Raw genomic sequence first — 14,324 nt, forward strand, 5'->3', positions numbered from 1 at the left:
TGTGCTTGTTTATTGAGTGCGACTGCTAAATAAGCCACCATGGGGCCAGAGAAAGTTCTGAGTGCCAGGCCTTTGATAAAGAAGGCGAGAAACACGATAGAATTCAAGAAAGAACTCTTAGCAAAGTATGAAAGTGGCTTACGCATGGCTCATCTTGCCAGTAAAAGACAAAGAAGGGAAGTACAGGAACCCCAGATAGGGCCTTGATACTTGAAGTCCTTATGGAGGGGGATTCCCCTTCCAAACAGTAACCTCTCCTCCTACCTCTCCCCTCTTCGCTGCCTTCCATACGCCAACAAGTCTTCAGTAAAGGTAAAAGTGATGTTAAATGTTCATTTATCCATTTCATTAGTCATTTATATTTATTTATCATTGTTTTCTGTATGTAAAACTATGGTTATTGTCTATAAAATGTATTTTTTGTTGATATTTTTGAGTGTCTGGAACGGATTAATTGGATTTACATTATTTCTTATGGGAAATCTTACTTCAGTTTTCCTACAATTCAGTTTTCATCAGACTTTCTGGAATGAATTAATCACGAAGACTGAGGTTCCACTGTATCTTTTTTTGGACATCTAAAAATCACTTAACATTCATAAACTATAAATGAGTCATATTATTGTCTTTTATTAGGAGGAAGTTAATTTTTTTTTTCTCTGTAAAGTCTTTTAGAATTTTGTCGAAATTTAAACTCCTGCTAATTTCAGATTCAGGGACATAATCGCCAAATTGTTCAAACATTCTTGCTGAATTGATGATCTCAAGTAAGTTTTGATCAGTTTCAGCTTGGAAAAACTCCTTTATCCAGATGCCTTTTTTTTTTTTTTTTTTTTTTTTTTTTTAATTTGTGTTGTGTGTACTTAAGTCAAGAGTAGATTACACTCTAGCACAGAGCCCCCTTAGGTGCGGGGGTCCAATTGGCTTAAGGCCAGCCCTGCCATAGGGAAGTTAGTGGCCCCATTGTCACTACATACTCAAGACTGGAGGATTTCAAACTCCTCTTTGTCTAGGCTAATGCCACTCGCATTTTTATGCATTTCGTTAGAGCTGTAAATAATATATGTTTTATGGACACTTTCAGGGGTCAGGTTTGGAGTGCAGTAAAGGTTATTCCAGGGCCATTGTATGTCTTTTTTTTTTTTTTAATTGTTATATAATGAAGGTATTAGGCTTGTAATGTATAAGTTTCATATTTTCTTGCAGTGGCTAAAGCTAGATGAACTGCTGGAGCAGGAGCGTTTGGTTCGGCAGGCCATGACCAATCGTGCTGGTGTCTTGGGCCTTATGCTTCATTCTACATATGACCATGCACTGGCAGAAAAACTCCAGCAATCTCAGCAGTACCACCAGAATGACCATCAGTATCATGTGGACCACAAATATCAACATTCTAATAGCAACACTCTCCACCAAAAGAACTCTAGTACCACCAGCCAGCAGAAAGCTTCACAGCTGCGTCAGCATTCGTCACAACGGTACAGCCATGATCACCGCTACCAGAGTGAAATGCTGTATCACCAAAGTGACCATCAGTACCACAATAGTAATCGTAAACACCACCACAGTGATCATCAGTACCATAATAGTGAGCGTAAACACCACCACAGTGACCACCAGTATCATAATGAGCGGAATCATCACAGTGATCATCAGTATCACTCCAACCGTGATCGAAAGTACCAAATGGAACATAAGTACCACAGTGATCATCAGTACTATGCAAGTAAAAAGCACAAATAATCTTTAATATTTCTTTGCTACCACTGTGTCTGTACATCTTGTTAATGTACTAAATTTCATAAAGTAACTCTTGATATTAAAGATGTTTTTATTTATTTATATAGTTTTAAGTTAAAAGTTGCTCTAGAATATCTTTGGGGACTCGGTCGAGTTCAGGTAGTTCTTCCAACATATCTGTAAAGAGAAGCGATAGCAAAGTATTAGTGAATAATATTTAAACATGCTGTATTTTGTATATGTGGTTTATGCAGCATCTAATTTTAAATGCTAAAATCTTCAGACTTATAGCTATTGTAAATCATTTTATAAAGTCTTGTATCAACTTTTATGTAAATAAAATATAATTTCTCATAAACTTTTGAAACTGTTTATTGACAAAAACTTTTGTTTGCTGTACTTCCAAATCTGCACAAAAGTTTTGCAGTCTCAACCAGAATATTGAAGTACACAGACTAGTGCATGATTTCTTGGTGTGACCTGAAAGTATGAATGCTATATTTTTATTCCATTGATGTTAAATAACTGAATATAAGATATTTTATATAAAGTAGAAAATGTCAGCTGGGTTAGGTTCCTAGAGGTTTGTTTAAAAAAAAAAAAAAGCAAATTTTGTTTCAGATTTGGACTTTGAGTTTGAGACCTTACAGTACAGTATCTCTCAAAATTTTCACTAGTCAATGCCAACATTCTTATAAAAGAACATCCAGAAAGAAAAGAGATCCATGAAATTAATTAAACTTTTTTTTTTTAATAAGGCTGTTTCCCCACTGAGGCAGGGTGACCCAAAAAGAAAGAAAAAAAAAAAATTCATCATTCAACACTTTCACCATCATACATAATCACTTTCTTTGCAGAGTGCTCAGATACAACAGTTTAGACATCCCTCCAAACAGCCAATATCCTAAACCCCTCCTTTAAAGTGAAGGCATTGTACTTCCCATTTCCAGGACTCATGTCCAGCTAACTGGTTTCCCTGAATCCCTTCACAAAATATTACCCTACTCACACTCCAGCTTCTCAGGTCCCAAAAACCATTTGTATCCATTCACTCCTATCTAACATGCTCATGCACACTTGCTAGAAGTCCAAGCCCCTCGTCCACAAAACCTCCTTTACCCCCTCCATCCAACCTTTTCGGTGATTAACCCTACCCCGCCTTCCTTCCCCAACAGATTTATACGCTCTCCAAGTCATGCTACTTTGTTCCTTTCTCTAAATGACCAAACCACCTCAACGGCCCCTCTTCAGTCCTCTGACTAATACTTTTAGTAATTCCGCACCTCCTCCTAATTTCCACGTTACTAATTCTCTGCATAATATTTACGCCACACGTTGCCCTTAGACACAACATCTCCACTGCCTCCAGCCGCTTCCTTGCAGCAGCATTTACAACGCATGCTTCACACCCATATAAGAGTGTTGGTACCACTATACTCTCATACATTCCCTTCTTTGCCTCCATCGAAAACGTTCTTTTTCTCCACAGATACCTCAACGCACCACTTGCCTCTTTTCCTTCATCAATTCTATGGTTTACCTCATCCTTCATAAACCCATCTGCTGACAAGTCGACTCACAAATATCTGAGCACATTCACTTTCTTCCATACTCCCTCCCTCCAATCTGATATCTAATTTTTCTTTTATCTAAATCATTTTATACCTTCATCACCTTACTCTTATCTATATTCACTTTCAACTTTCTACCTTTACACACCCTCTTAAACTCGTCCACTAACCTTTGCAATTTTTTTTTAGACCCCCCCCCCCCAAAAAAAAAAAAAAGCACAGTATCATCAGTAAAAAGTAACTGTGTCAACTCCCGTTATGTATTTGAGTCCCCATAATTTAATTCCACCCCTCTTCCCAACACCTATTCCATTTACTTCTTTTACAACCCCATCTATAAATATGTTAAACAACCATGGTGACATTACACATCCCTAAGACCTACTTTTACTGGGAAGTAATTTCCCTCTCTCCTTTACACCCTGACCTGAGCCTCACTATCCTCATAAAAACTCTTTACAGCCTTTAGTAACTTGCTACCTATTCCATACACTTGCAACATCTGCCACATTGCTCCTATATCCACTCTATCATATGCCTTTTCTAAATCCATAAATGCAATGAAAACTTCCCTACCTTTATCTAAATACTGTTCACATATATGCTTCAATGTAAACACCTGATCTGCACATCCCCTACCCATTCTAAAGCCTCTTTGCTCATCTGCAATCCTGTTCTCTGTCTTACCTCTAATTCTTTCACTATTAACCCTACCATACACTTTACCTGGTATACTCAGTAAACTTTTTCTCTTATAATTTTTACAATCTCTCTTGTCCCCCTTCCCTTTATATAAAAGAATTATACACGCTCTCTGCCAATCCCTTGGTACCTTCCCCTCTTTCATACATTTGTTAAACAAAAATACCAACTACAACACTATATCTCTCCCTGCTTTCAACATTTCTATCATGATCCCATCAATTCCAGCTGCTCTATGCCCTTTCATTCTAAGTAATGCCTCACGCACCTCCCCCACACGCATCCTTCGCTTCTTCACCCCTCAAAGATGTTATACCTCCCTGACCAGTGTATGAAATTACTGCCTTCCTTTCTTCATAGACATTTAAAAGTTCCTCAAAATATATTCCTGCCATCTACCCAATATCTGCAGCTCCCCATCTACTAACTCCCCTACTTTGTTTTTAATTGACAAATCTAATTGTTTACTAGGCTTTCTTAACTTGTTTATTTCACTCCAAAAATTTTTCTTATTCTCAGCAAAATTTCTTGACAGTGCCTTCTGCATTCTCTCACCACACTCTTCACCTTTCTTGTACTCTCCATATACTCTGCCTTTCTTATATCACTTCTGCTTTGTAAAAACCTCTCGTAAGCTACCTTCTTCTCTTTTACTGAACCCTTTACCTCATCATTCCACCAATCACTCCTCTTTCTTCCTATAGCCACAAACTTCTGCCCCACATTCTAATACTGCATTTTTAAAGCTATTCCATCCCTCTTCAACCCTTCCCCACTATCCATACTTGCACTAGCCCACCGTTCTGCCAGTAGTTGCCTATATCTCCCCCTAACTTCCTCCTCCCTTACTTTATAAACTTTCACCTTACTTACCATTGCCATTTTCGTTTTGTCCTATCTACCTCTTACTCTAACTGTAGCTACCACTAGATAATGATCCAATATATCCATTGCCCCTCTATAAACATGTACATCCTGAAGCCTACCCTTCAACTTTTTATCCACCACTACATAATCTAACATTACATGCTATATCATATCTTGTTTACCTGTTTATCCTCTTTTTCATAAAATATGTATTACTTATTACTGATTATCTTTTTACACACAGTTCAGTTAGTCTCCCCATTTTCATTTACCCCTGGCACCCCAGGTTTACCTACTACTCTGTCTACAACGTTTTTACCTGCTTTAGCACCGAGATTCCCAACCACATGTATTCTCTCACTTGGTTCAAAGCTTCCCATGAACTCAACATTTCCCAAAATCTCTCTCTACACTTCTCTCTTCTCCAGGTGCATAAACACTTACTATAACCCACTCTTCACATCCATCCCTTATTGTACTCCACATAATCCTTGAATTTATACATTTATATTCCTTCTTTTCCTGCCATAATTTATCCCTCAACATTATTGCTACTCCTTCCTTAGCTCTAACTCTATTAGAATCCCCTGACCTAATCCCATTTATTTCTCCCCACTGACACTTTCCTAATCCCTTCAGCTTTGTTTCACTTAGAGCCAGGACATCCAACTTCTTTTCATTCATAACATCCACAATCATCTTATCATTTGTACTACAACCACGCACATTGAAACATCCCACTTTGATGGTTTTCTTCTTTTTCTTTTTAGTAGGCTATATGGGGAAAAGGGGTTACTAGCCCATTGCTCCCGGCATTTTAATTGACTTTTACAACATGCATGGCTTATAGAGGAATGATTCTTATTCCACTTCCCCACGGATATGAAAGGAAAAGTCGTAAGAACGAGAACTGTTAAGATAAAATCAAAGAAAACTTGTCTGAATGTGTATACATAAACTTGTACATGCATGTGTAGTGTGACCTAAGTGTAAGTAGAAGTAGCAAGACGTACCTGAAATCTTGCATGTTTATGTGTCAGAAAAAAGACACCAGCAATCCTACCATCCTGTAAAACAAATACAGGCTTACGTTTTACACTCACTTGGCAGTACGGTAGTACCTCCCTGGGTGGTTGCTGTCTACCAACCTACTACCTATAAAAAAATTGACAAAAAATATTCCTATAGGCAAAATTGGACACTGCGAATAATTGAAGATATTGGTATGAGGCCAAGTGAAATCACTTGATAAGTGAAGCACAGGAATTGGGAAGTTAATGAATTTGGAATAAGTATGCTATGTTGTTCTGCTTGTTCTATCTAGGCTGGAATATTGCTGCACACTAACAGCACCTTTCAAGGCAGGTGAAACTGACCTAGAAAATGTACAGAGAACCTTCATGATACCCATAATGTGATAAACCACCTCAATTACTGGGAGTGCTTGAAGTTCCTAAACCTGTACTCCCTAGAATGCAGAAGGGAGAGATACATGATTATATACACCTGGAAAATCCTAGAGGGACTGGTACCAAACTTGCACACGAAAATCACTCCCTATGAAAGCAAAAGACTTGGCAGACGGTGCAACATCCCCCCAATGAAAAGCAGGGGTGCCACGAGCACGATATGAGACAACACAGTAAGTGCCAGGGGCCCAAGACTGTTCAACTGCCTCCCAGCATACATCAGGGGGATTACCAATAGACCCTTGGCTGTCTTCAAGCAGGCACTGGACAGGCATCTAAAGTCAGTACCTGACCAGCCGGGCTGTGGTGTGTATGTTGGATTACATGTGGCCAGCAGTAACAGCCTGGTTGATCTGGCCCTGATCCACCATGAGGCCTGGTCACAGACCAGGGAGCGAGGGCGTTGACCTCCTGAACTCTCTTCAGGTATACTCCAGGTATGAGGGTCCACGAGTAGTAGGCGTGATGTCCACATCTGAACTTTTATAAAAAATGAAATAAAATACTGAATTATGAAATTTGTGTTTTTTTTTTTTTGTTTCTCTGTCAGTGTTTCTATGTGTCTGTCTTCGTCTTCTTTGCTGCAGTATTTCTGTGCATATAACCCCTTGTTTCTGTGGATGCAGTGATATTTGTACTGCCTGTTGGTGGACATTAGAGAGAAGTGTATGAAACAGCTGGAATGGCCACACACCTGAATGTGAAATGAATGACCTGGTTGTATAGTGTTGTTTATTGGTAACCGTGTAATGGTTGCCCCAATTGTACATGGTCTAAGTATGGCCACCAATAACTGACAATGTACTTACCTAAGATATGTCTGCCTTAGATCTTCATGAGTAATAGTTTTGTATATGGCTAAAATGTGTTTAAAATTATTTTTGTCATGGTTTAAGGCATGTAGTGAATGATAAAATTTTGTAAATTGTTTAGTCATGTGCATGATACTGCCAGTAGCACCAAGAAAAGTTTTGTCGACTATTACAGGTAAACATGTCCTTGCCATTTATTCTTAAGTTCAAACCCTTGGGGATTATATTCAGTTGTATTTTTTATTTACTTAGGCTCACTAAAAATTAATAACATTTGGTCTTACTACAGTATTATTAGTTTTTAAGTTCAGAGTCTATGAGTATTTGTTCAGAAGTACAGTACTGTAAGAGCTAGAATGCAAATTATGATGTCATTTTATTTATCTAAAATCTCTGCAAAAGTCACTAAAAATAATGACAACTGTTGAAATTTCTTCTCCCTGAGGAGAATGGATGTATCGTAATAATAATGTACAATTCCAAGAAATAGATGAGTAAGACACGAGTGCAACAGTTAAGTATCTTTATTTCCAAAAGTTTTTGGCCACACAGTATACTTCAGTCATACACAGAGGTGACAACCTGGAGACAGTAGAAGCAGTGAAGAGGTAAAGATATTGTGATCAGTCCATCAGTTTTGAAGTAATGTATGTAGTAGTATTTGAAGTGGTCAGTCCCTCAGTGTGGAGAAGAGTTCAGGTTCATAGTCTTGAGTCTAGAGCTATTGCTCGGATGAGAATAAAGCTCGCTCTAAGGGGACCTAACATGTCCTTCAGACAAGAGATGACTAAGCATCCTCATTTAGTTATTTCTATATGCATTATTCCTACATAGTATATAGTATAACAAAGTCTATAATACTGAGTCTTGCCAAGCATAGCCATAATATAGCGAGCGACAGCTGCAAGAGGTGTAGACAGACCTTGATATGCTCTCCTTCAAATGGGTAAACTTAATAGGACATAACATGGTTGTCTACAATCCTACACTAACATAAACATCTCATCCCTCGTTCTGTTAATGTTATGTTACCACCTCCATTTGTAATTACAGCACTGTATGACCCATAAGAGTTTAGCATTTAATTTGTTGAATAATAATATACAGTATGTATGTGAAACTAACATGCATACTACTACTGCTATGATACACAAGAAATTGAACCTAACCTCCCTTTCCTACAATTGACTGTGACTGCCTCCCATTCACTCAGGTGCTGTATGACCCCTGTGGGTTTAGCACTTAAATGTAATAATAATAATATTTCCCTTGATAAGTTTTCTTCTTTTTATTTTTAGTAAGCTATAGGGCTCTTAAGGGAGGTTCCTTGACACTGGTGGGGGGCTCTTGATCTAGGGAATTGGATCTGTGCTCCGGTTCCCTGAAGTGAGCTTGAATACCTTCCATCCCCCCCACCTGTGCTGTATAATCCTACGGGTTTAGTGCTCTCCCATGATTATTATAATAATGAGAACTACTGCTCTAGGCACTATATGACCCTGAACAAGTTGAGCACTCCCTGATGAATATAAAAAAAAACACCATCTTAAAACCATAATTTTTAAATGTGTGGACTTTCCAGGTAAACTGGTAGGCAAGTGGAAGGCCTCGGTCAGATGACCATAAACTCCAGTTGCGGGTCATCATATGACTAAGACCCGCATTAAGAAACACACGTCCTGTTTCCTGGCAAATCTTACCTAACCAAACCATCTTAGTGGACCAGGCGTTTTATCTCCGCACTTCAGAAGTCAAGCACCTGTAGCTTAGTAACTCAAGGTATCAGATGTAAATCAATATTTTTTAAGAGGACCCAGAGCTGTTATTCATCCAAATCTTCCTCCAATAACATAAATCAGCATTGAAAAATTTAAATTTATCAGTAGAAGTATTCTCAAGTTATCAAATAAAGTTTATTTCTGCAAAGTATGGTTTACAATTGAATAGGAAAAGATGACATTATTGACATACTTGTAGAAAGCCCCTGGTTATGCAAAACATTTCAGGCAGCCTAAAAAAAAATTATAACTACTAGTGGAATTTTTTGCAAGAACATTCTGTTGGAAGTTTTAGCAAAATAATTTGATACAATGTTTGTGGAAGTATTACAAATGTTGGTCAAATATAAATGCAGATATCAGTCTAAATTTCAGTACATGTATTACTGCACAGGGCACAGAATGAACTGAAGGTATGAAGAATACACAACATCTTGGCCAAAACTTAATCTGTACTATACTGAAAATTAACTAAATTAATTCACAATAAAAATCACAGTAAGAAGATATAAATGCTAAGTTTGGCAAAGTGGTACTCATTACCCAAATTACAATATTAAATATTATAATAGTATTTGCCTATCTATTAAATAGGCAGGCATATACTATCACATTTGATAATATCTAATAATATACAAGAGTTGAAGGAAAGCTGGAACAGGGACAGAATTGGATGAAAACAGGTTTTCAGGATTTGACTAGTATATGTGTGTACTCACCTATTTGTGGTTGCAGGGGTTGAGATATAGCTCCTGGCCCTGCCTCTTCACTGGTCGCTACTAGGTACTTTCCGTTCCATGAGCTTTTCTCATAACTCGTCTTGAAACTATGTATGGTTCCTGCCTCCACTACATCACTTGCCAGACTATTCCACTTCCTGACAACTCTATGACTAAAGAAGCACTTCCTAACATCTCTCTGACTCATCTGAGTCTTCAACTTCCAACTGTGACTCCTTGTTTCTGTGTTTCATCTCTGGAACATCTTATCTCCATCCACCTTGTCAATTCCTCACAGTATTTTGTATGCTGTTATCATGTCTCCCTTAACCCTCTTGTCCTTCAGTGTCGTCGGGGCGATTTCCCTTAACCTTTCTTCGTAGGACATTCCCCTGATCTCTGGAACTAGGCTTGTTGCAAGCCTTTGCACCTTCTCTAATTTCTTGACGTGTTTGACCAGGTGTGGGTTCCAAAAATGGGGCTGCATACTCCACTATGGGCCTGACGTACACGGTGTATAGTCTTGAACGATTCTTTACTGAGGTATCGGAATGTTATTCTCAGGTTTGCCAGGTTCCCATATGCTTATATGCAACAATTATTTAGTTGATGTGTGCTTCAGGAGATGTGCTCGGTATTATAATCACCCCAAGATGTGTGTTTGTGTGTGTTACCTGCTTGTACTCACCTAGTTGTGGTTGCAGGGGTCGATTCACAGCTCCTGGCCCCGACTTCGCTGGCCGCTACTAGGTCACTCTTCCCTCTCACGAGCTTTATCATACCTCTTCTTAAAGATGTGTATGGTTCCTGCCTCCACTACATCACTTTCCAGACTATTTCACTTCCCGACAACTCTATGACTGAAGAAATACTTCCTAACATCCCTGTGATTCATCTAAGTCTTCAACTTCCAATTGTGACCCCTTGTTGCTGTGTCCCATTTCTGGAACATTCTGTCTGTCCACCTTGTCGATTCCTCTCAGTATTGTGTGTGTGTGTACTTACCTGTTTGTGGTTGCAGGGTCAATTCATAGCTCTTGGCCTCGCCTCTTCGCTGGTCGCTACTAGGTTCACTCTCTCCCTGCTCCAAGAGATGGATAGGGTAAACTTTCACAAGAACACAATCTCGAAATTAATATTTCACCCAAATTCGTGGGAAAACTCATATAATGCGCAGAATTCAGACTGCAACTTACCGAAGCTGATATATCCTGGAGACTCGTGGGGCTTTAGGAACACTGGTGTCACAATGTCCCTCCTTCAGTGCCCACCGTCTCAGCTTCCCAATTAGCTCTGAGACCCTGGATTAGGAAACTGACTAATGAACTGTATAATTAAGAATTTAAGTGGAGTTGATTTATTGAAGTATTTTGTTTTGTCTACTAGTTTACAATTATTAATCACATTATTTCATACTAAGGACATAAATTATTACACATACCAATTTATTACATTGGTGGTATATCCTAACGCCTCCCACCGGAAGATTAATTAGAAAATTAGCCAATATCAAGTAACCTTACCTGCTGTGTGGTTTGTAATACACACTGGGAGGCGAACCTTAACATAATGATAAACGGATCACCTATCACAAAGCTAACAGAGGGAAAATTCTTAGGAATCCACCTTGATAATAGACTCAAATTTCATACACATATACAACAAATTTCTAAGAAAATTTCCAAGACTGTAGGCATACTATCGAAGATACGGTACTATGTTCCACAGTCAGCCCTCCTGGCCCTATATCACTCTCTTATTTACCCCTATCTCACCTATGGAATTTGTGCATGGGGCTCAACAACAATTAACCATCTCAGACCACTAATTACCCAACAAAAGGCTGCAGTTAGAATGATAACAAACTCTCACTACAGGCAACACACTCCACCAATATTCAAAACACTCAACCTACTCACCATACAAAACATCCATACTTATTACTGCACCTATTACATACATAGAACACTTAACTCTGATATTAACCCTGCCCTCAAACATCTCCTTGCCAACCTCAACAGAACACATGACCATAACACAAGGCACAGATCACTCTTTGATATTCCTCGTGTCCATCTCACGCTATGCAAAAACTCAATGCACATAAAAGGCCCTAAAATCTGGAATTCATTACCTGTAAATATAAAAGAAACACTACCTGTTTATAAATTCAAGTCTCTTCTCAAAGATCACTTACTCACCCAAAACCAAATAAATACTGAATAACTGAACCTTATAAATTGTATATCTTAAATGTTTCTCACAATTATATCACATAAATGTTAAACCTAAAACCCAATCTAACTTTATTATTTTTTAAATACACTACCTAACAGAATTTAAGTGGAGTTGATTTATTGAAGTATTTTGTTTTGTCTACTAGTTTACAATTATTAATCACATTATTTCATACTAAGGACATAAATTATTACACATACCAATTTATTACATTGGTGGTATATCCTAACGCCTCCCACCGGAAGATTAATTAGAAAATTAGCCAATATCAAGTAACCTTACCTGCTGTGTGGTTTGTAATACACACTGGGAGGCGAACCTTAACATAATGATAAACGGATCACCTATCACAAAGCTAACAGAGGGAAAATTCTTAGGAATCCACCTTGATAATAGACTCAAATTTCATACACATATACAACAAATTTCTAAGAAAATTTCCAAGACTGTAGGCATACTATCGAAGATACGGTACTATGTTCCACAGTCAGCCCTCCTGGCCCTATATCACTCTCTTATTTACCCCTATCTCACCTATGGAATTTGTGCATGGGGCTCAACAACAATTAACCATCTCAGACCACTAATTACCCAACAAAAGGCTGCAGTTAGAATGATAACAAACTCTCACTACAGGCAACACACTCCACCAATATTCAAAACACTCAACCTACTCACCATACAAAACATCCATACTTATTACTGCACCTATTACATACATAGAACACTTAACTCTGATATTAACCCTGCCCTCAAACATCTCCTTGCCAACCTCAACAGAACACATGACCATAACACAAGGCACAGATCACTCTTTGATATTCCTCGTGTCCATCTCACGCTATGCAAAAACTCAATGCACATAAAAGGCCCTAAAATCTGGAATTCATTACCTGTAAATATAAAAGAAACACTACCTGTTTATAAATTCAAGTCTCTTCTCAAAGATCACTTACTCACCCAAAACCAAATAAATACTGAATAACTGAACCTTATAAATTGTATATCTTAAATGTTTCTCACAATTATATCACATAAATGTTAAACCTAAAACCCAATCTAACTTTATTATTTTTTAAATACACTACCTAACAGAATTTAAGTGGAGTTGATTTATTGAAGTATTTTGTTTTGTCTACTAGTTTACAATTATTAATCACATTATTTCATACTAAGGACATAAATTATTACACATACCAATTTATTACATTGGTGGTATATCCTAACGCCTCCCACCGGAAGATTAATTAGAAAATTAGCCAATATCAAGTAACCTTACCTGCTGTGTGGTTTGTAATACACACTGGGAGGCGAACCTTAACATAATGATAAACGGATCACCTATCACAAAGCTAACAGAGGGAAAATTCTTAGGAATCCACCTTGATAATAGACTCAAATTTCATACACATATACAACAAATTTCTAAGAAAATTTCCAAGACTGTAGGCATACTATCGAAGATACGGTACTATGTTCCACAGTCAGCCCTCCTGGCCCTATATCACTCTCTTATTTACCCCTATCTCACCTATGGAATTTGTGCATGGGGCTCAACAACAATTAACCATCTCAGACCACTAATTACCCAACAAAAGGCTGCAGTTAGAATGATAACAAACTCTCACTACAGGCAACACACTCCACCAATATTCAAAACACTCAACCTACTCACCATACAAAACATCCATACTTATTACTGCACCTATTACATACATAGAACACTTAACTCTGATATTAACCCTGCCCTCAAACATCTCCTTGCCAACCTCAACAGAACACATGACCATAACACAAGGCACAGATCACTCTTTGATATTCCTCGTGTCCATCTCACGCTATGCAAAAACTCAATGCACATAAAAGGCCCTAAAATCTGGAATTCATTACCTGTAAATATAAAAGAAACACTACCTGTTTATAAATTCAAGTCTCTTCTCAAAGATCACTTACTCACCCAAAACCAAATAAATACTGAATAACTGAACCTTATAAATTGTATATCTTAAATGTTTCTCACAATTATATCACATAAATGTTAAACCTAAAACCCAATCTAACTTTATTATTTTTTAAATACACTACCTAACAGAATACTCCATTCGACTGAATGTACAACAATGCATGCAACCATATGACCTGTCTTTGTAATACTCATTTGTGCTCTATAGTTATCTGTTTACAATAATGTATTATCACTGATTTCATCATTGCTTAGTTAATTTTAAGCCAGCCCGTAATGCTATGCATAGTATAAGTGGCTTTGGCATGCTGCTCTTATCTGTATTTTTTTGTACCTCTGTATGTATGCTCAAATTGTAAATAAATAAATAAATAAATAAAAAGAGTGCACGCGGTAGTTTACCTGGAGAGAGTTCCAGGGGTCAACGCCCCCGCGGCCCGGTCTGTGACCAGGCCTCATGGTGAA

General features: G+C 37.9%; 1 protein-coding gene and 1 long non-coding RNA gene across 8 annotated transcripts in view; one reads left to right on the top strand and one right to left on the bottom strand.

The window, feature by feature from the left end:
• Window positions 1-2,486, top strand: part of LOC128703888 (CXXC-type zinc finger protein 1) — a 57,142-nt gene extending 54,656 nt beyond the window's left edge. For all 6 annotated transcript variants that reach the window (XM_070087031.1, XM_070087030.1, XM_070087028.1 and 3 more), the window contains exon 12: window positions 1,207-2,486. In XM_070087031.1, coding sequence (XP_069943132.1) covers window positions 1,207-1,743 — 537 coding nt within the window. In that variant the 3' untranslated portion in view covers window positions 1,744-2,486. The remainder of the gene's footprint in view (window positions 1-1,206) is intronic.
• LOC138853000 (uncharacterized) lies at window positions 1,811-14,184 on the bottom strand. 2 transcript variants are annotated; one of them, XR_011392235.1, is made up of 4 exons: window positions 10,855-14,184; window positions 10,664-10,739; window positions 6,638-6,829; window positions 1,811-1,917 (listed from the first exon to the last, which is right to left on the bottom strand). It is a non-coding gene; the product is annotated as an uncharacterized lncRNA (long non-coding RNA). The 2 variants fall into 2 exon arrangements; XR_011392236.1 differs by lacking the exon at window positions 10,664-10,739.
• Between the last annotated feature and the right edge of the window lie 140 nt (window positions 14,185-14,324).

This window comes from Cherax quadricarinatus, chromosome 20 (assembly GCF_038502225.1).
Source record: "Cherax quadricarinatus isolate ZL_2023a chromosome 20, ASM3850222v1, whole genome shotgun sequence".
Classification (NCBI taxonomy): domain Eukaryota; kingdom Metazoa; phylum Arthropoda; class Malacostraca; order Decapoda; family Parastacidae; genus Cherax; species Cherax quadricarinatus.